Genomic DNA, 26254 nt, shown 5'->3' with positions numbered 1-26254 from the left:
AGAGGGGACACTTGTCTGTAATCCACTTGCTTGTCTTAGAGGGGACACTAGTCTGTAATCCACTTAAGGATGTGAATGAGGTAGATCACATCCTCATACGGAGGGCAACTTAACAACATAGGCATGAACCCCAGATCCAGAGATAATTCACTGAAATATGACTGGGGACTGATGGGCCTCCCTACCATCCCTCCTTTTTAAATTATGCTGAATGGATTGGCCTTTTAAGAGGGTAGTTTACATCTATATTGTCCACGTTATCCGATTTTAATTGTTTTCAATTCGTATTACTAACTTTCGAGCATCCCAAACATCTCAGCAGGAGGGCGTTTTCCCGTGAATTAATTATTAGCAGTCTTAATTGCGTATAGGCTCTTAATAGAATTCCATATGGAATGTGTTTTCATTTAAGTTATGTTTTACTAAATAGCTAGATCCCCCCCCCCAAAAGTGTTTTGAGAACTCTATAAAGGATGTCTTGAATGAAAAGGGATTGCTGAGGACAGTAAGATACCTAAGTATTGCTTCCTCTGAGACACAGGGTTAATCCTGAAATTAATCCCTCAACCAGCATCTAGCAATTCTGAAAGCAAAGCCTGAAAGGTAATGAACATGCATGATGCCAATATTGGGAGAAAAGCCACGCCGTGAGGTGGATGGACTTTGGGACTGGAGGCCAAGTGTGCCAACTGTGCCAGAAGCCTGCCTCTGTGCTCGTCAGCCGCGTGACTCTAGGAGGACCCCCGAGCCCCTGAGCCCTCCACCGCCTCTTCTAGAAAATGGAGAAGACCAGGCTTTTGTATCTCCTGAACAGGGATATGAAGTGCCTTGCCCAGGACCCAGCACATGACAGGGACTCAATAAAGAGTGGCTGTCAGGTGCCCCACGGTGAGCAGGAGAATAATGTTCCGCTGGCTTGGAGGCAGACACGCGTGTTCTGGAACAGAGCAGTTCTAGAATGTGCCGTGAAGGCAGGAATAGAAAGACCAGGCAGGGAAGAACAAGTTGGGGAAGGAGGCGTGAACTCCGTCTTCAGAGCCAAGCTGAGAAGGCCCGCGGAGCCCTGGCACACGCGAGCCAGCACTGAGCCAAACGGCCCACAGACTTCTGAGCGAGCTTTTGCCGCAACAAAAAACTTTGGATCGTTTCGAGAGCCTCCCGTGAGGCACCAATATGCTACAGTACCTTCCCAGCTCTGCTACTGATAGGATTCATCGTGGATAAAGTATGAACACGCTCAAGCTGGCTAGCAGCTGGAAAAACTGGAGTCGATCAAATTGACCTTGAGAAACGCAAGGAGGTGGCATTTAAGGATGTGCCAGGTTAAATCCCAGCGCAGAGATGAGGTAAGGCAGGGCCTGAAGGAAACCAAACCAGCAGGTATGGAGGGTGGGGTAGTGAGGGGAGCTCCAGGTGGATCTCGAAGGCAGGCATCATGGTAATAACGCAATGACAGAAAATGGCTTTTGGTGCTAAATCTGAGCTCCCATAATCATCATCTAAGGGGAAATGAGGAAAGAGTGTAACGATATTCGCAGGGAATAAGCCAACAGATGAGACAGGACACAGAGATCAGTCTACAACCTACAAAATCTGATTTAAATGTTTGGACCGCCATGTGAGTAAGATTTGTGTTGCTCCCATTTCCTTTACTCATATGCCTGACAGTGAATACTTTTGGGTAACTCTTCCTCTGGGAGCGCTGTTTGCCCGTGGACATCAAGTTACTAACACCGTAGCATGAAAGTGTACAAGGATACGTTCTGTCCTCTGAAACCTACTCCCAAAACCCAATTTTGGCTTAAAATGCAAGAAAGAGAAACAAAATGGTGGGTCTTTAAGCTCATACCATTCAACCTTCTTTGTCAGAAGGAGAGAGGAGGAAACTGAGGCACTAAATGCATTAAGAGGCTTGCAAAGGCCCCACTTAACTAAGGCTCAATAGGGCAGATCCAGGGTTTTCTGCCTCTCTCCATCAAACAATGGCTATAATGAGTTAAATACAAAATATATCTGTTCTCACATATGAGGAATAAAGATAATCTTTGAAATGCATAAACATTTGTGTTTTAGTATTACCTTCTGAGACAAGTTTACATATTAGTAACATCGTACAATATGGTTCTTGCAGTATTACGAGGGCCACTGAATTTGGTTTTTTGCTAGTTTAGGAATAACATCAAATGGGCAAAACTATGCAAGTTTGACACTGCCTGTTGCTAGCGAAGTACTCTTCCAGCAGCAAGACAAACTGGTATCATACCACCCAATGCCAGCTGAGAAGCTGCTACCAAAATTTTAAGTACAAATGCCCTTTGAATCAACGAGTCCGCCGCTAAGATTCTGCCCTATGTAACTTTCTGGATGGAACACTGGATGAAAATGCAAGCGACTGAACTTTAAGACAGTGTCACTTAGCATAGCGAAACAAGGCAAACAACACAAGGTCCAAGAAAAGGGAAATTGCTCAGTTAAATTACAGTATAAGCACACCATGGAGATTACACAGCAGTTCAAAACATGAGGTGGATCTATATGCACTGATAAGGAAAGATCTTATGGGATTCACTGAAATACTCCAAGTACACAACAGTACGTGTATGTCTACTAGTATATACAAACTTTTGTGAAAGAATATACAAGAAATGGTTCATAGTATTTACCTTCCAAGAGAAAGCCTGGGAGGGGCTTTGGCTTTTTATTTCATACCTTGCCGGTCCTGTACGAGTATTCAGACCATATGCACATGTTACCATTTTTTGCCTTCTACATCTCTAAAAGTGATTACTACATCACCTAATATAGGTTATTACTTAACTTTATACTCACAGAGATGGTAAGACCCTCAGAAAAAAAAATGGGCCCTGTTATTTCTGTCTTAATTTAACTCAAAACAATCCACAGAACTCAAGACAAGGGTTCATTTGAAATATACTGAATTTCAGGGGCGCCTGGGTGGCTCAGTCGGTTAAGCAACCAACGTCAGCTCAAGTCATAATCTTGCAGTTTGTGGGTTCAAGCCCCACGTCGGGCTCTGTGCAGACAGCTCGGAGCCTAGAGCCTGGAGCCTGTTTCGGATTCTGTGTCTCCCCCTCTCTCTGCCCCTCTCCTGCTCGTGCTCTCAAAAATAAACATTAAAAAAAATTTTAAATACATAAAAAGAGATTTACTGAATTGGAAATATTTCATTTGAAGTATACTGAAAAGGCAGAAATTAATCTTCCTTTTTTTTTTTTAAAGTTTATTTATTTACTTTTGAGAGAGCATGAACCGGGGAGAGGCAGAGATAAAGAGAGAGAATCCCAAGCAGACTCCACAAACCCAAAACATCAGATGTTCTCCTACAGGCACCATGGTGTGTTTCTTCGGACAGCAAGAAGTCTTCCACAGGGCCCAGGAAAGGAAGACGGCCTCGGCAAGGGCTGTCCGACCGCCCTCCCGCTCTGCTCCCAGCCACTCGAGGGTCTCCTCCTCCCAGGGCCATCACACAGTCCATGCCCTCTGCCCAGTCTGACCTTCTCCATCCCCCCCGGGTCTTTCCTGAGATGTCAGCTCAGTCACTTCCTTCTCGGGGACTCTGAATGTCCCCGCGTCCAGGCGTTACTCACCATTTCCAAGAACGACGTACACTTCCTAGGACCTAGTACTGCCATGTCAAGTGTCCCCGCGTCCAGGCGTTACTCACCATTTCCAAGAACGACGTACACTTCCTAGGACCTAGTACTGCCATGTCAAGTTTTCACTGATGTTTACGTGTCTTTGGTTAAATCACACTTCCACCCTGGGCTGAAAGTTCTACAAAGACAGGGTTGCCTTAACAGAAGACCGCAGTACCTATGACAGGGTCTACGTCATACATACACGAATACGAGACGAGCGAATGAACGAACACAGTCTACACTTCGCACTGAAGCCCAGCGATCCTGTTACACAAGTGACCCACCTGGGCCACTCTCTGGCTCAGACCCGCTCATGTCTTCTTCCTCACTGACTCTGAGGTCCCAGTGACGCTCCGCAGCACCTCTGTCCCTCTCCTCCCCTGCCATTTGGCTCCAGCCACACCAGCCTCCCTGCTGACCCTGAATCCTCCAGGCACGATCCCACGCCCGGGCCTTTGCACGTGCCGCTCCCGCTGCTTAGAAAACACACGCCCTGGCGCTGACGCAGCCTGCTGCCTTACTTCATCCGAGGGTCAGACCAGACGTCACAGCCTCAGAGGGTTCTCTGCGAACTGCCCAACCTCACGTAGTCCACGCTACACCTGTTCGTCCCTCGCTCTGCTTTACCATGCTTCACAGTGTTTATGACAACTTGGCAGTGTGTTCGGTATTAAACGTAATGACCCCTAACAGTCTGTTTCTCCTACAGAAGACAAGCCCAGGGGAGGACAGGGACTCTGTTCTATTTGATATGCTGATTCCTTAGCCTCAAGAGTACTGCAGGCCTTCAGTAAATGTTTGTGCGCAACACCCACATCCACACAGAGAGAGAAAAGCAAAAAGTGAAAAACAGAGATAAGGTTAAAGCCCACTGCCCGCGCCCCCACCGCCTTCTAATCTTACAAACCGTAAGCATAACAAACCCTTAGCTTCATACACGGCGTTAACCACATTTTATTTTTCTTAATAAATGAGCTGAATGAGTAAACATTCTCAAACCTCTGACTAATAAAGAAGATGACATTGACAATGAACCATAAACAAACGTGTGGATAACAGGCTTGCTTGCCCTTTCATTCATAAAATAAACAAAGAGAATATGACTTTAAAAATAAAGAAAAACGTTATTCCAAGAGCAATAAACTTTATGCACTGTACTAAAACCTCCATGTGTTTACCCGGCGTGTGTATCTGACAATTAAAAAAAAAAAAAAAAAAAAAAAGGTCAAGTGCTTGCTTACCCATTCTCCTAAAATGCGTGACACAGCTTCATTGGCCCTTGTCATATTCCTACAGGCGAGGATCACGTGTGCACCATGGAGGGCAAAAGACTTGGCAGTTTCAAACCCTATGGTTTAAAGGAAAGTCAACATTAGAAAACACAAATGCAAATCATTGACTCAGCTGAACGGCCTTTACTGAGCACCACACACATTACCCAAGTGGCTCTCAGCCAGAGGCCATCTGTCCCCTGGAAGACAGTTGCAAACACCGAGAGACATTTTCAGTGGTCACGACTGGGGATAAGGTGCTATTGGCAACTTGTGGGTAAAGGCCAGAAGTGCTACAAAATACCCTACAAAGCACAGGACGGTCCCCACGACGGGGAAGCACCTGGCCCAAAGTGCCAGCATGGTTGAGGTTGAGCCCCATCCCCAAGATGAAGGCCAAGCCATAGGAAGAGATCACAGCACAGTCTGCCGTTTAATGACCATCTGAGAATGAGCAGATCCTGTGCTCAACACAAAGAATAAGGAATAAAGACTCAGACATGGTCACTGTCTTTGAAGAGTTCATGGTTTCTCTGCCGCTCCCCAACGCTCGCTCTCTCTCAAAAATAAATGTTCAAAAAAATTTTTTCAAGTGACCACACCAAATGTTGGCAAAGACGTAGAACAACCAGGAGCCTGCACACCACACACTGCTCTAAGGGCGAAATGGCGTGTCTTGTGAGCTGTGAGAAAGACCACACGGCAAACCCCGCAACAGCGACTGAACCAATCCTACTGGAGGGGGCAGGAACGTAATTCAGCCAACGCCATGTCAAACGGCCACCGACTGCTGTTTCCAAGATACCGTGAAGATGTGTGAGAGATTGGCGTACCAGTACCTCGCTGAGATGGTCGTGCGAAAGAGTCTAGCAAAATCCATCCATTCTTATCTCCCATAGATCGAATCTTCACGGAGGCCAGTCTATTTATATAAACTAGCTCTCAAGGGAAGCCAGCACAGCATAGTGGAAAACTCAAACTCAGGAGTTCGACACACTTACGTTGACCGCAGCTCTGGCTATTTATAAGCTGTGGGCTATGCCTTTAACCTATCAGAAACCCAGCTATCTCTCCTTAAAATGAGGACTAAGTAGTCAACTTACACTAAGAGCCTAACATAAAAATAGTAGGTAGAAAATAAATGTGAATTCCCAGTTCTTTCCAAAATCCTCAGATCCTGTGTCTCCTCTGTGACTTGCAGGACCTATCAAATATAACACAGTCATTACGACTGAAAACTTAACACTCTCTCCTACATCTGCTCCCAACAGCAAACCCAGGAGCTGACTGGCTTTAACATTAACCAGAATTTAAAGAAATCAGCTATAAGACCCACCATTCCATTTGTCTGAATACTGGCTCCAGAGCACACGTGAGCTTGACTGTGGAAACAACTTGAGCTATTTTTCAGGTTATGCCAAGTTCTGTATCCCAAATATTCACTTAACGTTATCTAAGGAGAACCTCCTATATTTGAACCTGATGTTAACATACTGCCCACAGGATTTCAAATCTGAAACATTTAACATCTAAATCTGTTTTCACCCTCTCTGGTGTATGTAGTGAAAGATGCTTGAAACCTCATCTTCAAGCCATGAGGCCAGAAGACAATAATCTGGAATTTACTAATTTTGATCCGTGATGCCAACTTCACCACTTACCGCCAGTGGCAAAGGATACCCAGCATCATGGGCGAAAGAGAAAGAAATGAAGCACCAGGTTTTATAGCCCAGCTGTTCCGAGACTGGACGGGGGCAGGCCTAGGACAAAATCTTGCTAACTGATGTGCTACATCAATCGGACTAATGAAATACTGACAGCCATATGGAGGGAACATGAAGTGGCCAAAAATGACTTCGCTTGCACTCCTAGGACTTTACACACCCAGAAGAGCTTGTTGAAAATGGCAGACTCTGTGTCCCTGTGACACGTCCAGGTCAGAGCAATTACCGGAAGTATTTTTTGTCACATTTTCATCAGAGGGCATAGGAAGAAAAAAATGATGCGGAGGAAGAATGGGGGACACAACACTCAGCCATTGGTTAGCAACCGTATTTTTAAAGTACTGAGAGAACACTGATACAATGCAGGGCCAGGCCCACCCCGGGGCTTTATTCATCCATTCACCAGGTTAACTGTAAACTCTGTAGAATCTGTGCCTTTCTGATCTCTGTATCCTATAGGACTAACACCCATTTGGATTCAATAAATATCTGCCGGAGGAATGAATGGTTCTTACAGGTGACTAATAGGCTACAACTCTGGACTATTTCAAAGCAATCCAAGTTGTTTCAAACAACACGGACGGCTCTCCAACTTCCTTTTTACCAATGAATAAAATATTAAGATCCTGCAAAACAGGGCTCACCGAAGTTTTAAATGACACTACCTGGCAATCTGGAGGGGAAACAACATGTGCACGTTCTATCCGAATTTATTTTTCCAAACAAGTCTCTTAAACCATGCTACTAGCTCACTTGACAAAATGACCTATAGCAAAGGAGTTTTTAGTACCAAGAGGAACAGGGACCACAGATGTGCACCCTCTCTGCTTTATGGAATCCCTGGCTGTGGTTACCATGCAGCCATATACTCCTGTGTTGTGGAGAATTACCCTCTGGCTCTCACATCTTCCTTTATCTGTAACATTTTCCGCGTTACATGTTGCGGGTCACCTTTTAAAAGCCGCAAGACACAGCTCCATTTTCTTATCCTTTACAATTGCCTTTGGAGCCCCAACCAAAGCATGGAGATTTCAAAAGATGAAGGTTTAACAGGAAGGACAATAACACTAACACTCCTACAGTAAACCATCTCTCTAGAGTGTGGAGTTCTATAAAAAAAAAAAAAAAAAAAAAAAAAGAGGAGGAGGAGGAGGAGGGAAGAGGAAGGAGGGAAGAGGAAGGAGGAGGAAGGAAGGAGGAAGAAGAAAGAGGAGGAGGAAGAGTGGGGAGGAGGAGTGGAGAGGAGGGGTAGGAGGGAGGTGGAGGGAGGTGGAGGGAGGTGGAGGGAGGTGGAGGGAGGTGGAGAAAAACAAGAGGGAAAGGAAGAAAAAGGAAAGAAAAAAAAAAAAGTTTAATAATGCTACCTACTGCTAGAGTCCCGGCAAAGCTCATGAGAATAGCATCCCTCATGCTCCTAACACCGCGGCTGATGACCGGTTTAATTAGCTAAATGTAGTTGTGCTGAGCCAATCGTGCTCAGTGCCAAAGTTTGTGCAAAATAATGAAGGCAATGGTTTACTAAATTTAATAACCTGATTCATCTTATAAAAAATTAACTTGATGACAATGTTTAAATTGAACCGGCTTAACTGCACGGAGGTGGCAAGTGCGTTCAGAAGAATATTTAAAGCTAATAATATTAAAAAAAAAAAAAAAAAACAGAGAAGACATTTTAAAACAGTGGGCACCATCCGCTTTCTAGCACTTGTTACGTCTGATCCAATCGGGAAGAGTAAGTGGCCATGAAGGTTAATATCCTGCTGTCGGGTTTAAAGATTTGCATATAAACATTAAAATACCATAAAAAGGAAAACACTCCCCCCAAAATGTTAAATACCTGCTTTCTCACACTAGATTTCATTCTCTAGAGTGGAGGCTACAAACAGCTCATCAAAGGATCAATCAAACCCACCGCCTGTTCTGTTTGGGCTCAAACACTGTTTCCCCCCCTCCCCCTCCTCCTCTCCTCTCCTTTCTTTCTTCCACTGTTCTACTTCCCACTTTCTCTTCCTCCCTTCCTTCCTAATATGAATTAGCCACCAGGATCAATAAAAAAAAAAAAACAAAACACCCAAGAGATGATGTATCTGAGGGAAGATGTCCACCTTCTCTGAAAAAGATTAGGACAGGACCACACGGGGCCCCTAATCCCACTGCCGCCACAGGCTAGAGACGGGGTCTGTGCCCTCCTGTTGGCCATGGTCACCACCCACGCTGCTGACTTTACCTGCCAGACCCTTGCAGGCATTCGATGCTCGCGCGCACACGATACAGGTAAGATTCATGCTAGACACAATGCTCAAGCGTGGCCACAAAACTGCCTCGATCAGAATTTTCACATCCGAATTGTCGCATCTCAAAGAATGCTTCACACTGACCGGCTCAAGACTTTATTGGAACCCCGTCAGGTCCCACTCTGTCAAGCATGAGAAGATCAGGATGCCAGCGACACCCCGCAAGACCAGGAGGCAGCACTCGCTTTGCGCTGGGAAACGCAGGGGAATGACGCGGGGACCTCTAAGAATCAGGATCCGGGCTGCGCATTTCGTGACCTGCCTTCTTTGCATTTCCCAAATGTCACTGAGTGGGAGCAGAAACTCTGGGCGAGAACCATGCTGGGACCAGAGGATGTAAAAATGAACCAGTTGAGCCAAGAAAGGCCAAGACAATATCATGGACTGGAGACAGGGCCCGCATGAATGAGGAAGAGGGAACAGGAGAGAAGAAACCGTGTCTGGCAAGCAGAAACTGTGGGGTCCTGGCAGCTGGCAGGGAGCTGTGGAAGAATTTGGGCAGAGAGCAGCACTAGGAAGAATAATAATTAGTATCAGTATTATAACTAGATAATGACATGTTATACAGTGATACGTATTATATAGTTAAAATACTAATTATCATTATTATTATTTTATTATTTTATTCACTTAAGATCCCTCCGGTGGTCATACAGACGGTGGGTAAGCTGAAGACACTGAAGCCTTGTGAACAGCCAGGAAGGGATAAGGTGTCCTCGTAGGCTGAACAGCTAAGGGAAAAATGAGAAAATAATCTGGGAGGTAAACATTGCACCAAAGCCTGATGACTGCCTGAGTCTAGGTCTGAGGGAGAACCCCATGTCTCCACAGATGCCAGCCCGGCCCCGGAAGAGGTTGTCCACTGGTTTACGCAGGCAGTGAATATGGAGGAGGAGGGGTGGGTTTGTGCGTGGCGGTGGAGGGGGCGGGTGGAGCAGGTGACCATCCCCGGTCCAACTCACTGGCAGGACAGATAAATGGGAACAGAGTCATGGATTCCTCAGGCACAATGGACATCAAGGTGGGAACCCAGTCCTCACAAATACGGACAAAGACCCTAGTTGCTAAGAACAAGGTCAGTTCTTTCCCTAGCACTCAAAGTCTCCTTCTGGTTTGGGTTTTTTTAATTTTCTCCATATTGTGGATTTACTTGGGCAGTGTCCCCATTTACTGTAAATTATGGTTTTAATTATCATTTTTATTAAGATGCCCAAAGGAGTTGGGGCTTACAGCACCCGTAATTTCTAATGGGTTGTTATTATTAATTTATAATTGAGAAACACTGGAGACAAATGATACTTGCAAATGCACACAATTAAAAGGCCAGGAAGAAGGTGATCCCCGCCCCCCAACATACCACTACAGCAATCTTTAGGAACGAACGGATCAACAAGTTGCAGAACCTTCCAGCACCCGCCAACTCCCCCACCCTGGAGCTCTACCAACACGTACAGAACAAGGTGAGCCTGAGGTCTTTCATCCTGAGTTAGCTTTGCAGAAAATTCAAACCTGGGGACAACTTTTGTGTTAATTCACCACTGCGTTCAGCTTCCCCAATACCCTCCCTGTAAGTACAAGGACCCAACTTTCCAAAGTGATCTGATTCACGTAAATGAAATTACGGTGACTCCATGTTGACCACGACGCTGAAATCAGACGCTCTGAGGGCACTTCAAATGAAGGTCCAGGAGACATATTCACCAACGCCCTAAGGTCAGTGCCACAAGTGCAGTGAGCAGACAGCCCACCCTGCTGCTTCTGTCGCCACTTCAACTACCTGAACGTTTACATTTCCCTGCCACACCATCTCAATTACGTAGTTCTCAGTTCCGAAGAGTCACAAATCACACTCGCTCAACACTAACTGTGACGGCCAACTCTTAATAAATTACAAAACTATACGGCCCTCTCCAGAGGAAAATAAGGCATAATCAGCCCTGCTTTTAAATGCATGTGTTATGGACAGCTGGCAACAAGTCCCAGCAATAGCCCTTGCAACATACGCAGGCCTCAAATATAATCGTTTACCAAGGAAAGATACCAACTGGAGAGGGAGGGATACAGCAGCAGGAAATGGCCACGTCACACAGAGCATCTTTTGGAAATACCGCCAGGCTGCATTTACGTGTTTTGGGCAGTGCAACACTAAGGCCGTAAGTTTTCTAAAACCACAGGGTAAATTCCAAGCGACTGTCTGGGATCCCTCAAGAGGCAAGACTGACCCCAGGCTGCCTACTTGTGCTGCCTGAGTAAGTTCTCATCCCACCGGGCAGGGACCGTGTGTACCCCATGTGTTCAGCATTACAGAGAAAATAGTGCCCAAAGATATTACAATTAACATGGTCCTAGGCAGCCCCAGTGAAGACAGACTTTGTAAGGACAACTAAATTGAGCACAGTCCATGCAGATCAGGGTCTGGGGGAACGAGGCAGCCACATATATCAATGGTGGGGGGAACAGGGGAGTGGGAAACAAAAGGACTCAACGTGGCTCAGTCAGGTGAGCATCCAAATCAGGTCATGATCAGCTCAGGTCACTTCAGCTCAGGTCATGATCCCAGGCTCTCAGGATTGAGCCCCGTGTCAGGCTCCACATGGAGTGTGGGGCCTGCTTAATATTGTCTCTCTCCCTCTGTCCCTCTCCCTGTCTCCCTCCGCCTCTCTCTCCCTCAAAAAAATTTTTTTAAATAAATAACAAAATGATTCAACATCTTTGGGGGCAACTGAGTTCTATCTATCAAATTGTACATGGCCACACCCTTTCACCCAGCTATTCCACGTCCAGAAACTTGTCCTACAAATACATTTGCCCATATGAGCAAATATGGGAGAGGAACGTTGCATAAACCAGCATTGCATAAACAATGAATCTAAACGTCCATTTCCCTGTTATACTTAAAATTTTTTTTAACATTTTTATTCATTTTTGAGAGACTGAGACAGGGCGTAAGCAGGGGAGGAACAGAGAGAGACAGAGAGAGAGAGAGAGACACACAGAATCTGAAGGAGGCTCCAGGCTCTGAGCTGAAAGCACACAGCCCGACATGGGGCTCGAACGCAGGAACCATGAGATCACGACCTGACCGACTGAGCCACCCAGGTGCCCCTCCCTGTTATATGATTAAGAAAAAACATTGAAATTACAGAGTAACACGTGTGATCCCCCTCGGTGACACACAAAGGTAGGGGAGGGACGTTTAAATTTACACACTGACTACTTGGGCACGTGAGCTATTGGTAGGGGCCTGGGAAGCCTCATTTGCATTTGCAGCATGGATGCCGTTTCCACTTTTAACACACACGTGTACACCTTAAAGAGTAAGAGGCTAAATGTGAATGGCGGAATGTATCTAAGCGATCACAGTGGGCCTTTGCAAATTTTAACACAGAGGAATCAAGGGAAGTGAGAAAGCAAAGAGAATACACCAGACATGTTTTGAGCATCCTGGTTTTAGAGAAGCCCAGAGAAAGAAGGTGAAGAGGAGGACGTGGGAGCGAGCATCACTTCGTGCTGGGCTGCAGCCAGAAGCTTCAGGAAACACATTATCTAACTCTCGGATGCTCTTCACAGCAACCCTACGAAGGACTATTGTCATCACTGCATCTCTGAGAAAACCAACGGGCCCCAGAGGTCTTGGGACTCCCAAGATCAAAGGGCAAAACTGAGTCTAGAGTAGGAGGAGCCCCCTGAGGGCAGGAAAAACCAAGCGGGAACACCACTCACCAGCCCCACTGTCCCCTAATTGCCTCTGCTCCACTCGACTGATAGAAACTGATACGTACTCTTTGTGGCCCTGACGACACATGTTTACGTTTTCGGCATCTGTGTGATTTAAGCTAAATCTTACTGGGGCGCCTGGGTGGCGCAGTCGGTTAAGCGTTCGACTTCAGCTCAGGTCACGATCTTGCGGTCCGTGAGTTCGAGCCCCACGTCAGGCTCTGGGCTGATGGCTCAGAGCCTGGAGCCTGCTTCCGATTCTGTGTCTCCTTCTCTCTCTGCCCCTCCCCCCTTCAGGCTCTGTCTCTCTCTGTCTCAAAAATAAATAAACGTTAAGCTAAATCTTACTGAGCATGGTTGTCCTTCTGAAAGAGAGAAATGGTCCCCACGCCACGGGCTTCGGTGCCAACGGCAGACCAACAACGCCCGTTCCTTTTCTGTGTCATCTTTTCAAGGCAAAGGATTCAGGCCTCTTCAGCTACTTGATTACATAAACGTACTTACTTAATGGAATCTGTCCCCAAACTGTGATGCATTATCAAATTACCTTCTCTCTTATTTAATATTTCATCACAGGGCTCAGAATTAACACCATCCTTTGCTTTCACAAACATTTCTCTGTGCAAGGCCTATGAGACAGGATAACTAATCCGCAGAAATAACGTTTCTCTCCACATACTCCAAGGTCAACAACGTATAAGCACGGACTTCGTTGAACCCTGCCTCTACACTTTCAACCAGTAAGTCCTTTTACAAGGGACGTTCTTAACACCCTAGGCTTACCAAGCCATGCTCGAACTTTTTCCTTCATTTCTGAAAGGTTTCAGTGCCAAACTTTGGAGATCTTTATTAAGGCCAAAGACAAAGACTTCCCCCCACAACCACCCCCCCCCCCCCGGTCTCAAGAAGAAAGTGGCGTCACGCTGGATTTTTTAGCAAACTGTACATATGGCACTTTTATAAATGCAGGCCAGATCCTTAGGGAGGTAAATAAAACAGGACGAAATAGAAGAAACAAAAAGCAAAGGCTTCCCATTAAACACACACACACACACACACACACTCTTAAATCCAGCTTATTGGATGTAGAAACTAGTATGTATTTTCAAGGCTCTCAAGAAGGTACAGCTTCTTTTACTCTTTGGCAGTAATACAGGAAAGAACATGACAGCTCTGTATAACCTCTCAAATTCAGGACATGCTACTTTGGCCCAAGTCTATGCTCTTTGGAAGGCAACGCTTTTTTATAAGTAAAAAATCACACGCATGCACACACGCACACTCCCTCCCCTGGTGTTACCTCCTTACAGAACTCCCCACCCACAGCAGTATTACCAAGAGAACCATGGTGTCTCTGGTGCTTGCAAGTGGAAACGGTTTACCCTGAAGTTTGGCCTTTTTCACTTTGATGGATTAATTTATAGCCACTTCAAGAGGAGAGAACCCAACTCTGAATCTGCAAGCGCGCTGTATTATGTTCCTGAGCAAGTTCATTGTTTTCACAGCTGGGCCAGGATTTCCTTTCACAACGGAGGCCTCCGTCACTTTGCCAGCCCGCTTGAGACGGGGTTCTTTATGCTGCAGAGCAAGCAGGGAGGCCGCGGAGGTCCCGCACCACACTTGTCCAGAAAAAGACCCCTTTCTTTTACTTTCTCAACAACCGATGGGGCCATGACCAGCCTATCTCCCAAAGCATTTTCCAATCTTGTCAATTAAGAAGCAGGGTTAGGAAGGGACTGTTCAAAAAAAGAAAAAAACAACTTCTCCATTCCATTGAGAGCTTCCAGAAATCAAAAGCCTTCCCCAAGCCCGCATCTTCAGTGGGAGCAATGCAGCCCGCTTTCTAATTCAAGCCCCTGCCCCCCCCCCTTTTTTATTTCAGATCGACCTTGACTCTCACCTTCTAAAAAGTGGTATATTACTTCGCCTCTTGAAAAGATTAAATTCTTTATGCTCCCAAAGTCATGTGGAGGTGCTCAGAACGCCACACTGGGAAAATTCACTTTTTTGAGGCTCACTTTAGAAGCGTCCAAATTGACTTTCATTCTCCACCGTTTATAACTTTGTAAGATGTAACTTCTCGGAAGTCTGACTGAGATTCTGCCGTTGAAACTAGATGTGTCGGGAGACAGGCCCACTAACTCTGCTCTCTGGATCCACCAGGGCCTGTGCTATAGTCAGACCTCCTCCAGCTTCTCCTTATGCAGAACAAAACCAGGAATTGGACGTTCACTGGCATGGGTTAGGGAGCAATCATTAAAATGAGAGATTTGCTCAAAACGTGCAATAAGGAGACAAAATGTACAGCACTTTAGAGCAGACTGAATTTAATGCAAAAACGCCCAAGAATAATCCTTTACCCTATAGTCATTAAAGAAAAAGTATCCCTTGTAATCTATATAACCCAGATAATCCTAGAATCTTTAATGTAATCACTTTTTTTTTTAAGTTTTATAAAATCTAACAGTGGCTTGGCTCTGTGTGTATCTGCATTGTTCGTTTGTTTTTAATGTTTTTATTTATTTTGAGAGAGAGAAAGACAGAGTGCAAGCAGGGGAGGGGCAGAGAGAGGGAAACACAGAATCTGAGGCAGGCTCCAGGCTGTGAGCTGTAGGCACAGAGCCCGACGTGGGGCTCAAACCCACACACCACAAGATCACGACCTGAGCCGAAGTCACTTAACCCAATGAGCCAGCCACTATCTCATTTTGACTTGAAAAAAAATGTTTTTTTTCTTAAACTAAATTGCTACTTCTGATGAGTCCTCTTGCAATAGTCACACAGTCCACAGCCATCCTGCATGGAAGGTACCAGCAACGCTGGCTTTCAGAAGGGGAAGTACACAAAAGTCTTCACTTCCTTCCACAAGCCAGGCTGCGCGAAACAAAACAAAGCACAAAGAATCGTTACCAGTTTGACGCTTACCTTTTTGATAAGGCACTCTGTAATTACAGTGCCTGGGTCCCCAAGAGACATATAATTCGTAAGAGAAATTCTCCGTTTCTCCATCACTTTTTAAGCTGAGATCTCCTTGAACAAAATCAGACCCACCGATGAGGGGGAAAGGAGAAGGAGTTTTTAGTTTGATAACATTTTGTTTTGGAACACCATGATGAGGGATTAGTGAAACACACCAATTTTAAAATCTACCTCTCAGTAAACGTGTAATCTAACCATCAGCTGTGATCTGGCACCTGCTTGGCATGAATGTCAGAGATGAGCAGGGCGCCTTCCAGCTGAGGCTGATTTTTGCCTGACTCCTGAGGATGCGGCCAGATGTAAATTTGTGTTTGGCTCCCCTCTTACCACTGCCGCCTCTGGGCCAAGAAGGTCCCAGTAGGAGGCCCCACGCAGGTAATATACGCGATTAGGGATTAGGCTTAACTTCATTTCAAAAAAGGAGAGCGAGTGCTCTGAGCTGGTTAAGACACACGGGCCCTGATAGAGGACTCCAGCTTGCACGCAGCTTCAGTGCAAACTCAGAGCCTGGAGGGGTCTCAGTTCCCAGCAGTGGGAGCCTGTGCAGTTGGGGAGCAGCCACAAAAGATTCCAATGGAGATTCGCCCTCCTAGGATAGATAGCTGGAGGAAGCGTGCGCAACTAGATGTTTTATTTGGCTCAAACGTGCAGCCGGCCCCGCGAGCACATAATGTTTTAGAGGCTCTATTAAGACAAGGTGTACTAGCTTTTCTTCAGTGCTTTAAGACAGAGAAAAGGAAACAAGAAATCAAAGAATTTCTTGCAGGCAAGACAGAGTGGGAGGCTTACTGGTTGTTATGGACTGAACTGTGTCCACCTAGAATTCCCACTTTGAGCCCCAACCCCTGACGTGACTGTGTTGGAGATGGGGCCTCTGAGGGGGTGGTGAGGGTGGGAGGTCAGGAGGGTGGGGCTCTGACCCAAATACCCCTGGTGCTCTTCTGAGAAGAGAGGCGGCAGAGATGTGTGCACACACACAGGAAAGACCCGATGAGGACAGGGCAAGGAGGAGGCAAGCAGAGAGGCTTCAGGAGAAACCAAGCCTGCCCGCACCTTGATCTTGGCCGTCTAGCCCCCAGAACCATGAGAGGTACGTTTCTGCCATTGAATCACCCAGTGTGTGATATTTTGTTACGGCAACCTGAGCAAACTGATACACTGCTGCTTTTGACCAGATAAGCTCTCTCCGAAGCTTCCTGGCCTCAACTACCGAGAAGTAAAATCAAAGAATTTAGGTCATCCCTAAACGAGGCAAGTGAGTAAGGTGGAGGAGATGAGACTTCTATTGGTCAGAAATCTGACTTGTCTTTGGGGTTTCTCTTGGGAAACTGAAGAACATTATCCACAAACAAGAGAGAGTTAAGTCCTTGCCACTCAATGAGTGGCAGCAGCATCAGCTGGGAACTCAGAAATGCATATTCTCAGGCCCACCCACACCTGCTGCAGCAGAGAGCTGGGTAGGTGCTAGGCCCGGTGATCTGGGTTCTAATCAGCCCTTCGGGGCCTTCAGATGCTTGTTCAAGGTTGAGAACTTCCGGTCTTGTTAACGCCCAGAACTCCCTTCTCTAACAACACACGCTGTCTAGCGTTTCACACGTACGCACTATTACATCACGGTCCCATTTAACTCCCAACGCCGTGGCTGCACAAGGCTACTACCCCTTTTGTACAGACAAGAAAACTGAGGCTCAGAAAAGCCAAGGTCCAACAGCTAGTAAAGTGGAAGGGTGAAGACTGGACCCTGGGACCTGATTGCCTCTAAAGTCCCTTGCAGATTCCTCCTAGGCAAAGCCCGTCCACTTTCTCTCTGAGCCTTGGTCCCCACCCCTGGGAATCTCATGAATCTCACGGCAGGAAATTATTTACATGCCTCCTCTTCTGACCAATGTCCCATCAGGGTTACTCTTTGGAGTCAGACCCACCGGAGTTAGGCTCCTGCCTCTGTCACATTCTGGAAGCCTTTGAGCCTTGAAAAGGCTGCTGAATATTCTGGGTTGAACTGTGCCCCCCATCTCCACCTCAAAATTCGTATGCTAAAGTCCTAACCCTCAGTATCTCTGAACGTGAGCTTATTTGGAGATAGAGTCTTTGCAGAGGTAATCAGTTCAAGTGGGGTCATCAGGGTGGGCCCTAATCCGCTGTGACTGGTAAAAATGTGGACCCAGCGTGCACACAGGGAGGACACCAGTGGAGCACATGCAAACCCGGGAGAGAGGCCTGGACCACACCCTTCCCTCACAGCCCTCAAAAGCAGGCATCCCTGTGAACACCTTGATTTTGGACTCCTGGCCTCCAGAACTGTGAGGCAATACATTTCTGTTTAAGCCACCCACTCTCTGGCACGTTGTTACAGCTGCCCCAGGAAATTACTCTATTTAACTTCTAGGAGCCTCAGTTTCTTCATCTGTACAAGGGGATTATTAAGAAGAGGTTACTCCTTCAGAGTTGTAGGAATCTCAAATGAGTTATGCAGAGTTCTCGGCCGGCAGCAAGCTCTCAACACATCAGGCTTATTATTAATACAACATTAGCTAAAACGCCCTCCATGTGATTTATATCTCAAATTTTCCTATAGAAATCTAAACATCTGTCCAGGAGACTAAATAGAATAAATGATTCTTAGCCTCCCTAGTACCTATTCAACAATTAATCACTAGTGCCAATTCCTTCCAAAAAAGCATTTAGAGCAGTATATTATGAACACCCACATACAACACAGGAATTTTAACTAACTTGAAAATCAGAGGTTGCTAGGGACAAGGGGTAGAATAACAAATTGGTGGGGCAAAGAAGCAGAAAGAAAATTTCTGTGGAGACGTAAATGTTCTGTGTCTTAATTATGGTAGTGGATTGCTGGAATGTACACATTTGTCAAAGGTCATGTGCACAATTAAAACGTGTGACCTTTGTTACGTGAAACTTCTACTTCAAAAAGCTGTTTTTTAAGTGAATGCATATGCCCCTATTAAGAAAGAAAAAAAAAGAAAAAGGCAATCTCCCAGAGAACTAGAGTAAGCTGACTACTTATGTGAGCATTCAAAAATGTTAGCTCGAGCTTCCTGGCAACCAAGGTAATGAGAGGAAATAGAATACTTTATAATGCCCTCCCTCATTAAATGAGAAAAAGCATATCAAATGTTTAGAAGAGATGAGCTCTACTTTCTTAACAACTCTTAAATTTTGCCGGAGAAATCCTTATACGAGAAACGCGTTAGTAAGATAAACCTGTGGTTTGCAAACTTTGTCAATTCTGCTCTATTAAAATAACATGAAAGAAGCCTTAGACAAAGTGTAAATGACGGGCATCACTGTGTTCCAATAAAACGTTATTAACAAAAGTAGGCAGGGGAGGGCTGGTTTTGATCCATGCGCCATAGTTTAGTTGTTGACCCCCCAGAGGAGACAATGCACTTTCAACATTCAATTCTAAGCTGCGTGAAGCCAAACGAGAACAAAGTATGGAAGGACATGTGGCTGACCTTGACCTTTCTAGAACCCATGTGGATAACAATGACAGAAAAACTGAACTTTAGATAGTTTTCAAGATTCTATGAAAGTATCTGGGAAAGAGAATCTCATTAAGACATATATAAAACAAATTTTTAAAGGATTCAATTTGCATCAAAATCTTATTATACTGCCTCACTCTGAATTTCATTCAACTCACTCTAACTGCACTGGCTTTTCATTGCAGTGCTGGATGGTTAACTATAAACTACATCCTGCCTCTCCCTTTGTGTGTAAAATTGACAAATGTGTTGTTTTTGGACTCCAGAATTCTGGAGAAAGCCAACTGAAATGAATTAAGATGACTAATGAGTTGATTCTGTTTCCAATCCAACAAAATGTTAATGTAAGAACCATGTCATATGATGCTATGTGTTTTAGTTCAAATTTAACATCCAATATTGAATAAGGCAGTTTCTAAGTAAATTACTAAGCTAAAAATATTCTTTCTGCATAGCAAGAACTCCATCTTGTTTAAAATAAATGGAAATTTGAACATCTTTGCTCAGATCAGCCTAAATAAGAAATTAGAAAAAATGCAAACCTCCATTATCGTCAACAGTATTGATTCCATCTTTCTGGAAAAAAGTAGCACAATACTGTATATCAAAGAAAACAGTTCATTTACATCGTGACTTCGAGCAAAGTTCTACAGGGAGCAAACACTTAGTCAAAACCGTGCTTTTCCAGCGTGCCAGGTAGGTGATCACGTCCAAGGTGAGTGATCAACAAGACACCATAAAAACAGTCGTGACACTGACAAGCCAGGTGTCTTTGAACATCCAGCTACTACGGGGTACCTGGCATTCCTAGCTCTTTTGCAGCGTGAGACTGTTTTTACAAATGTTTTCATTGCATTTACTTAGCACTTGGCAGAGGGGCCGCTGTGGCTCTAACACATTGCTACACAGTTTTGTTTTAAAGTAAATGAACATTAGTTTTCCGTCACATAATATTGGACTAATTTCTATATCCACAGAAGCAGTAACTATGACACTTTCAAAAGCTGTTGGAAGTACTACAATGCCAACGTAATTCCATAAACATTTACCACATGCCTTCCATCACTAAGACCCTATATGGCAGGTCTTAGATGTTCAGCTCTCATACCAAATCTTTCTAGTTTTCTTAAATTAGGGACATCTACCGACCACCAAAGGAGGAATTTTATAATCACCTTCACTGTGAAAATAGAATCTATTAAGACATTATTTAAAAAGAGAAATCAATAATTGGGGGGAGGGTACCTTTCAAACAAATAAAAAAAGAAATTTAAAATTTTATAAGGAAGAATTTAGAAATCCAGGGTCTAGAAATGGAAACTACATAAAATATATGTATTTTGCCCCTAGGTTTTAGATTCAACTATGACAGCCTGTCAGTAACTGATTTTTTTTTTTTCATTACCTGACAGTTACTTAGGAAATTTCCATTGTTCAGCACAGGATAATTCTGAAATCAATAATTCTATACTAATTACATGCTGATAAATTTCCATCAGAAAAGTAATCATTACAATAAAAAGTTAACAGAAACATCTCTAGGCATATTTTATTTCTAGTTCTATTCAATTCAATGACTTTTTTTTTTTTTTTTTACAAATAAAAGCACTCTCCAAAGCAGGTCTCTATTTACCTGCTACTAATGATTATAGCTCCTTAAAAGTATCCGGATTTCATGATTCAGTGTCTATTTCTTCCCCCCAAAATTGCACACAAGCGCCCAGGTACGAATGTATCTGTCTTCCCCCTGTGGAAAGGGGCCAGAGGTTCCAGGACATTCTCAAAGGAGGACAGAGGCCTGGAATTCTTTTTTTTTTTTTTTTTTAAGCAGAAAGCTGTGACAACATTTTGTTTGTTACCCTGAAAGGTAAACAGAAAGAAGTCGAGTACTGTGTACTTGACAAAATAGACAGAGCCTCAGAACAAGTCCACTGTGCAATCATCCCATCTCCAGCATCAGGGGCCTTAACCGTTAAGAGTCCAAATCCCTACATGACACTCAAACTGTCTCCGCAGCGTCCTCAGGAAGAAGCCGCCCAGCCTGGGCTGACACACACCTCTGTGCCCAGGAACTCATTTGCTCCCGGCAGCCTGTTCTGTTATTGGAAAGCAAGCAATTCCCCACTTGCTTCCTAACGGATGATAAAAACAAGGCAAAAGAACAACTACTTTTGAAAATCATTCACCATAAGAAAGTAAGCTCCACGGAGGCGGCGGCAGAGATGGGGGGGCGGGGAGCAGATATATTTTGTTCACTGATGTAACCCCAGATCCTAGAACACAGCTAGGCACTCAGTAAGTATCTGTCAAAAGAATTAGTTGTCGAAGGTCCCCAACGCCTGGGCAGCACCAATGCCAGAAGCAATGCCTCTTCCACAGCCCGATTTTTAATGGGTCGAACCATGTCACTCCAAAAAATGTACACTGAAGCCCTAAACCCCACCCCGGGAGCTCACAATGTGACCTTATTTGGAAATAGGGCCTTTACAGAAGTCAATCGAGTCAAATTCAGAACGTTAGTGTGGGCTCTAATCTGGTATGACTGGTGTCCCTGTAAGAAGGGGTAACTTGGACCGGGAGACAAAAAGAGATGGGAAGGGACGCAGGGAGCAAGCACATCGAGGGAAGATGAGAAAGAGACGAGTTCCACTGCCAGAGCCAGGAACCGCCTGCGGCAGCCGGAAGCTGGAAGCAGCGAGGAAGGATCTGCCCACTTCAGGTTTCAGACGGAGCAGGGCCCTGCCCACACCTGCACAGCACACTTCCAGCCTCTGGAACCTGGAAATAACTTCCTGCTGCTGCCAAAGCCCAAGCCAACGAAGACAACAGTGGAGGATTCTTCCCAAACTGGGACTGATCAATATCCCTGACAGACAGCCTTTTAACCTTGGGCCGGGGCGGGGGGGAGGGGGAGGGTTGGCGGGCAGTGGTTTTTGGAGCACAAGAGACTCGGTAATGGTGCAGGGTCCCTCCCTGACACTTGCACGTATCCCAGTCCGACTCTGCTCCGGCCGCTGCTGCGACCACCAGCCCACGCCAGGCAGCTGGACAGACTCACCCGGGGCTGCAGGGTGGCGTTTCCCTGACCCGGCAGCACAGCGCACCTGCACAGAACAGCTTGGGATTCAGCCACGTGCAACCCCAAAATGCTGGGGCACAGTACCTACAGGGCTACCCTCGTGTGGTGGGGGTGGAGGCCGGCGGACAAACGCCTTCCCTTTCGTTCTGTGGGCGGACAGCTCTGAGAGGCACCTCAGAAGGTTCCTCCGCAAGTCCACGAGCTGAATGCTAGTGGCCCACAGCTTCGCCCAACTCGGTGACACATCCCTACCCCACCTCTCCCTCCCTCCTTGTCTAGTCCTCTCCTCCCTCACTTGAGTTCTCTGAAATCACGTCCCAAATTATCCACAGATAAACCTTTGTCTCAGGTTCTGCTTCAGGGGGGAGCCCAAGCTAAGATTTAAAAACCTCTTAAAACATTTGCAGTATAGAAAACCTCCTTAGTTTTTATAAAACCAGAGTCCACGGAAAAGCCCCCTACCCCCAATTCTAACCAGTTGAATGCTGCTTCCTTGTAGAATACTGTCCATCGGTCCCCAATCCTGTTCCCTGAAGGACGCCGGGTTGTTGCTCGCGCTCCCGGAGAGCTGTTGCAAGAACTAAGTTACGTAGACCTTCGCCTCCACCGATGAACAGGTGCTCCTGGGACTTGATCTGATGACTTTGCGAGCCCTCAGCAGGTCCGCGGCTCCAATCAGAAATGAACACAGTATTCCACAGGTGGTCTGATCATCGGGATTGTTTACTTTTCTTTGCAACAAACCATGAAAGTTTCAGCCACCCAAAGGTATGAACAAACGGGTTGTCTACCCCAGAGCCTTTCCTCCTGCAAAGGTTAAGGGGTTGCAAGGAACGTCGCACGGCAGAAACTTCTCTGAGCAGCTGTAGGTAATAGAGATGCCAAACGATGATTGCAATTCAGAAGCCCCGTTTTCAACATGTGTTCCCCTTTCACATCAGTGGAGTGGTACATTAAGCACTTTACTCTCACTCTCCCGCAGCGTGGAGCACATGGTTTTCGCAAGCTTGATTACGGTCTATGGCAGTTGGGTGATTGCTACTGAAGTCAAGCAGACGCCTGCTGACATCTCAGAGTGGGCTCCCCCTAATGTGTTTTATTATCATACAGGGAAAAAAAAAATAAACTATTCTGAAAAATACTCAATCAAAGAGATATGGATTCTTACCATATCTTTACTTCGGGGGCGGGGGGGGGGGGGGGGGGGCGCGGCGGAGATTCAATTAAATCCGGAGACATTTACCCGTGTCCCTCCATATTCCAAGCTAGGGAGGACCAAAACCCACAAGGAATGTGCACTTGGAGCCTGCTGAAAAGTCAGGGCAGGATTCAGTCTCTGATCCTCCTTTCCCCTTTTGTTTTCACAGCCCTATCTTGGGCTAACCACATCACGCACATCTTTACTGCTCAACTGAGTTCTAATTAAGCATTATAAAAAAATAAAACAAATTAGTTGCATGTTGTAAACGTCCGTTGGCAAGTGTAATAGCACGGCTCTTAATATGAGAAGTGAATTTAATAAAATTTAAAAGAAATATTTCACCGAAGACAGAGTAATTAAAAGGCACACTGTGCTGTCAGCAAAGCTGGGCTGGCTCCGGCAGCATTAGCAGAGGGAGTGGTGCTGCTGTGGGCTGCTCTGAATGTTTCTGCAGCGCGACCACCGGCTCTCCGAAAGATGGTGGAGCCAGCCACTCAGACCGCCGTCCAGGAAACCGTCTTCCAGACCACTTCCATCCCTTCGGCCACTTGGAAAAAGCTGATTCGTTCAGGGGCGCCTGAGTGGCTCGGTCGGTTAAGCGTCCGACTTTAACCCGGGTCGTCTCACGGTTCGTGGGTTCGACCCCACGTCAGGCTCTGTGCTGACAGCTCGGAGCCTGGAGCCTGCTGCGGATTCTGTGTCTCCCTCTCTCTCTGCCTCTCCCCTACTGCCACTCTGTCTCTCTCTCTCTCTCTCAAAAATAAACATTGAAAAACTATGTAAAAAAAACTGATTTGTTCAAAAGAATTCTTGCTTCCCTGGAGTGGGACATGCTCCCCGCCTCTAGCAGTGGCTCGCTGACCTGCTCGGTGCTTTTCACTTCCTCCCGTGCTGTTTGTGATGCTCACGTGCTCTGGAAAAGGTCTCGGTCCAAACGGATGTGGGAACGCACAGGCCTGCTTTACTCTGTTCTGCCACAAGTCTGAATACTGTCCACATGGAGCACACACAACCACGGCTTTGCACAAGCCCTTTCACTACCCTCCATTAGCAATTTTGTACGCTACCGAGGGGCAGTTGAACAACACAGGCAAATATTTATCGAACTCCCCAAGTGGACCAGCGATGGTGGGGCGGCCAGCTGTGGAACTGCGCCCCGGTAAGCTGGTTCATGAATCTGAAACTCAAGTGATCTTTCTTCCCTATTTCATTCAAGTGTGCATCTTAAACCAGTTCCTTTTTACCTCTTAACAAACACTGCGACCCTCTGTGCGTCGGCATCCATGTGAAATTATCCGTGGTAAATTTTTTTTTAAAGATAAATGTGAAACTTAGTCCTGGAGACAAAACAATAGATGAGATGACTCATGGTGAGCGATACAAGGTGACAGCCACCACATCACGCTGGGTACTTTTCATCTCATCTCACTGGATTCTCCAGCTCTGTGAAGCTGGTGTCATGATACCCACTCGTACATGACGACACTGAGACTCAGGGGTTAAGAAGACAGGAAGAAAGTCTGAGGCCCCAGAGGTAGCAAGTTGGAAAGTAACAGAAGTTCCAAAAAAGAAAAAAAAAGGGAAAGAAAGAAAGAACGGTGTGTCTAGTTATGTAAGAAAAGAGCAAGGCTCATAATCTGAAAGAAAACCAGGAGTGGACTGTGGATACTCGTGTGTGTTAAGAGTCTGACTTTCCTGGGGCGCCTGGGTGGCTCAGATGGTTAAGCATCCGACTTCGGCTCAGGTCATGATCTCGCCGTCTGTGGGTTCGAGCCCTGCGTCAGGCTCTGTGCTGACAGCTCAGAGCCTGGAGCCTGTTGCAGATTCTGTGTCTCCCTCTTTCTCTGACCCTCCCCTGTTCATGCTCTCTCTCTCTCTCTCTCTGTCTCAAAAATAAATAAATGTTAAAAAAAAAAACTTTTTTTTTTAAAAAAGAGTCTGATTTTCCTAAAGTTTAATAACTTAAACCATATTAGGGCGCCTGGGTGGCTCAGTCACTCGACCATCAGACTCTTGATTTCGGCTCAGGTCACAATCCCAGGGTCATGGGAATGAGCCCCACATCGGGCTCCAGATTGAACATGGAGCCTGCTTAAGATTCTCCCTCCCCCCTCTGCCCCTCTACCCCACTCGCACGCACACGCTCTCTAAAATAAAAAATTTGTAGTATATGTGCGGCCAAAGCAGGCACATAAAATGAAAAATTTTTAATTAAGGAAAGCAATAATTTTAACCGTATTAGTGTTTTATTGCTGGAGGGCAGGGGACAGGGGAGGGGGGGGATAGCATTCCCATTTCAGATGTGTCTTTCTAGGGGGAAGGGGCCTCCGTCTGTTTTAACACCCCAGGCCCCTCCGTGTTGCCCTCACTTGCCCCTGCCCGGGGAGGCGGTACAACCCCCGTGGTTGGGAAATGGGAGAGGACTGCACCCACACGGCACCGCCTCTCCCGTCCTCTTACAGAAACCACAAACCCTGTTCTGCTGTGCGGCAGCTGCACGCTGCAGGGGTGGACCCTGCCCTCGCTGGAGGTCCAGCGGTGTCCAGCACTGACCCATCACCCCGTCCGATTCTGGGGTTCAGGATGAGAAAGCCCCCAGCCCACACATATAAACCGTGCTCGCCAGTATCCACTGGACCAGTTGCTGAGGTGACACTTGAGTCTCCCGTGTGCCTCATCGTTTGTCCGATGTCTCAATTCCCTCAAAACTCGGGAAGGGGACAGTGTGTGACTTGCTCCGGACCTCAATACCTCTTTAAGGGGCCAGCAGACCAATCTGTGCTCCAATTTCTCTCTTTAGCATAAAGAGGTCTATGTTCCT

At 46.0% G+C, this 26254-nt stretch overlaps 1 protein-coding gene across 2 annotated transcripts in view; it reads right to left on the bottom strand.

Annotated features, from left to right (window-relative positions):
- Positions 1-26254, bottom strand: part of WWOX (WW domain containing oxidoreductase) — a 979671-nt gene that overhangs the window by 926083 nt on the left and 27334 nt on the right. For both annotated transcript variants that reach the window (XM_045439817.1, XM_045439818.1), the window contains exon 5: positions 4901-5007. In XM_045439817.1, coding sequence (XP_045295773.1) covers positions 4901-5007 — 107 coding nt within the window. The remainder of the gene's footprint in view (positions 1-4900; positions 5008-26254) is intronic.

This window comes from Leopardus geoffroyi, chromosome E2, assembly GCF_018350155.1.
Source record: "Leopardus geoffroyi isolate Oge1 chromosome E2, O.geoffroyi_Oge1_pat1.0, whole genome shotgun sequence".
NCBI lineage: Eukaryota > Metazoa > Chordata > Mammalia > Carnivora > Felidae > Leopardus > Leopardus geoffroyi.
The sequence above is the reverse complement of the archived record's forward strand: the minus strand, read 5'-3'. Positions and strand labels throughout refer to the sequence as shown.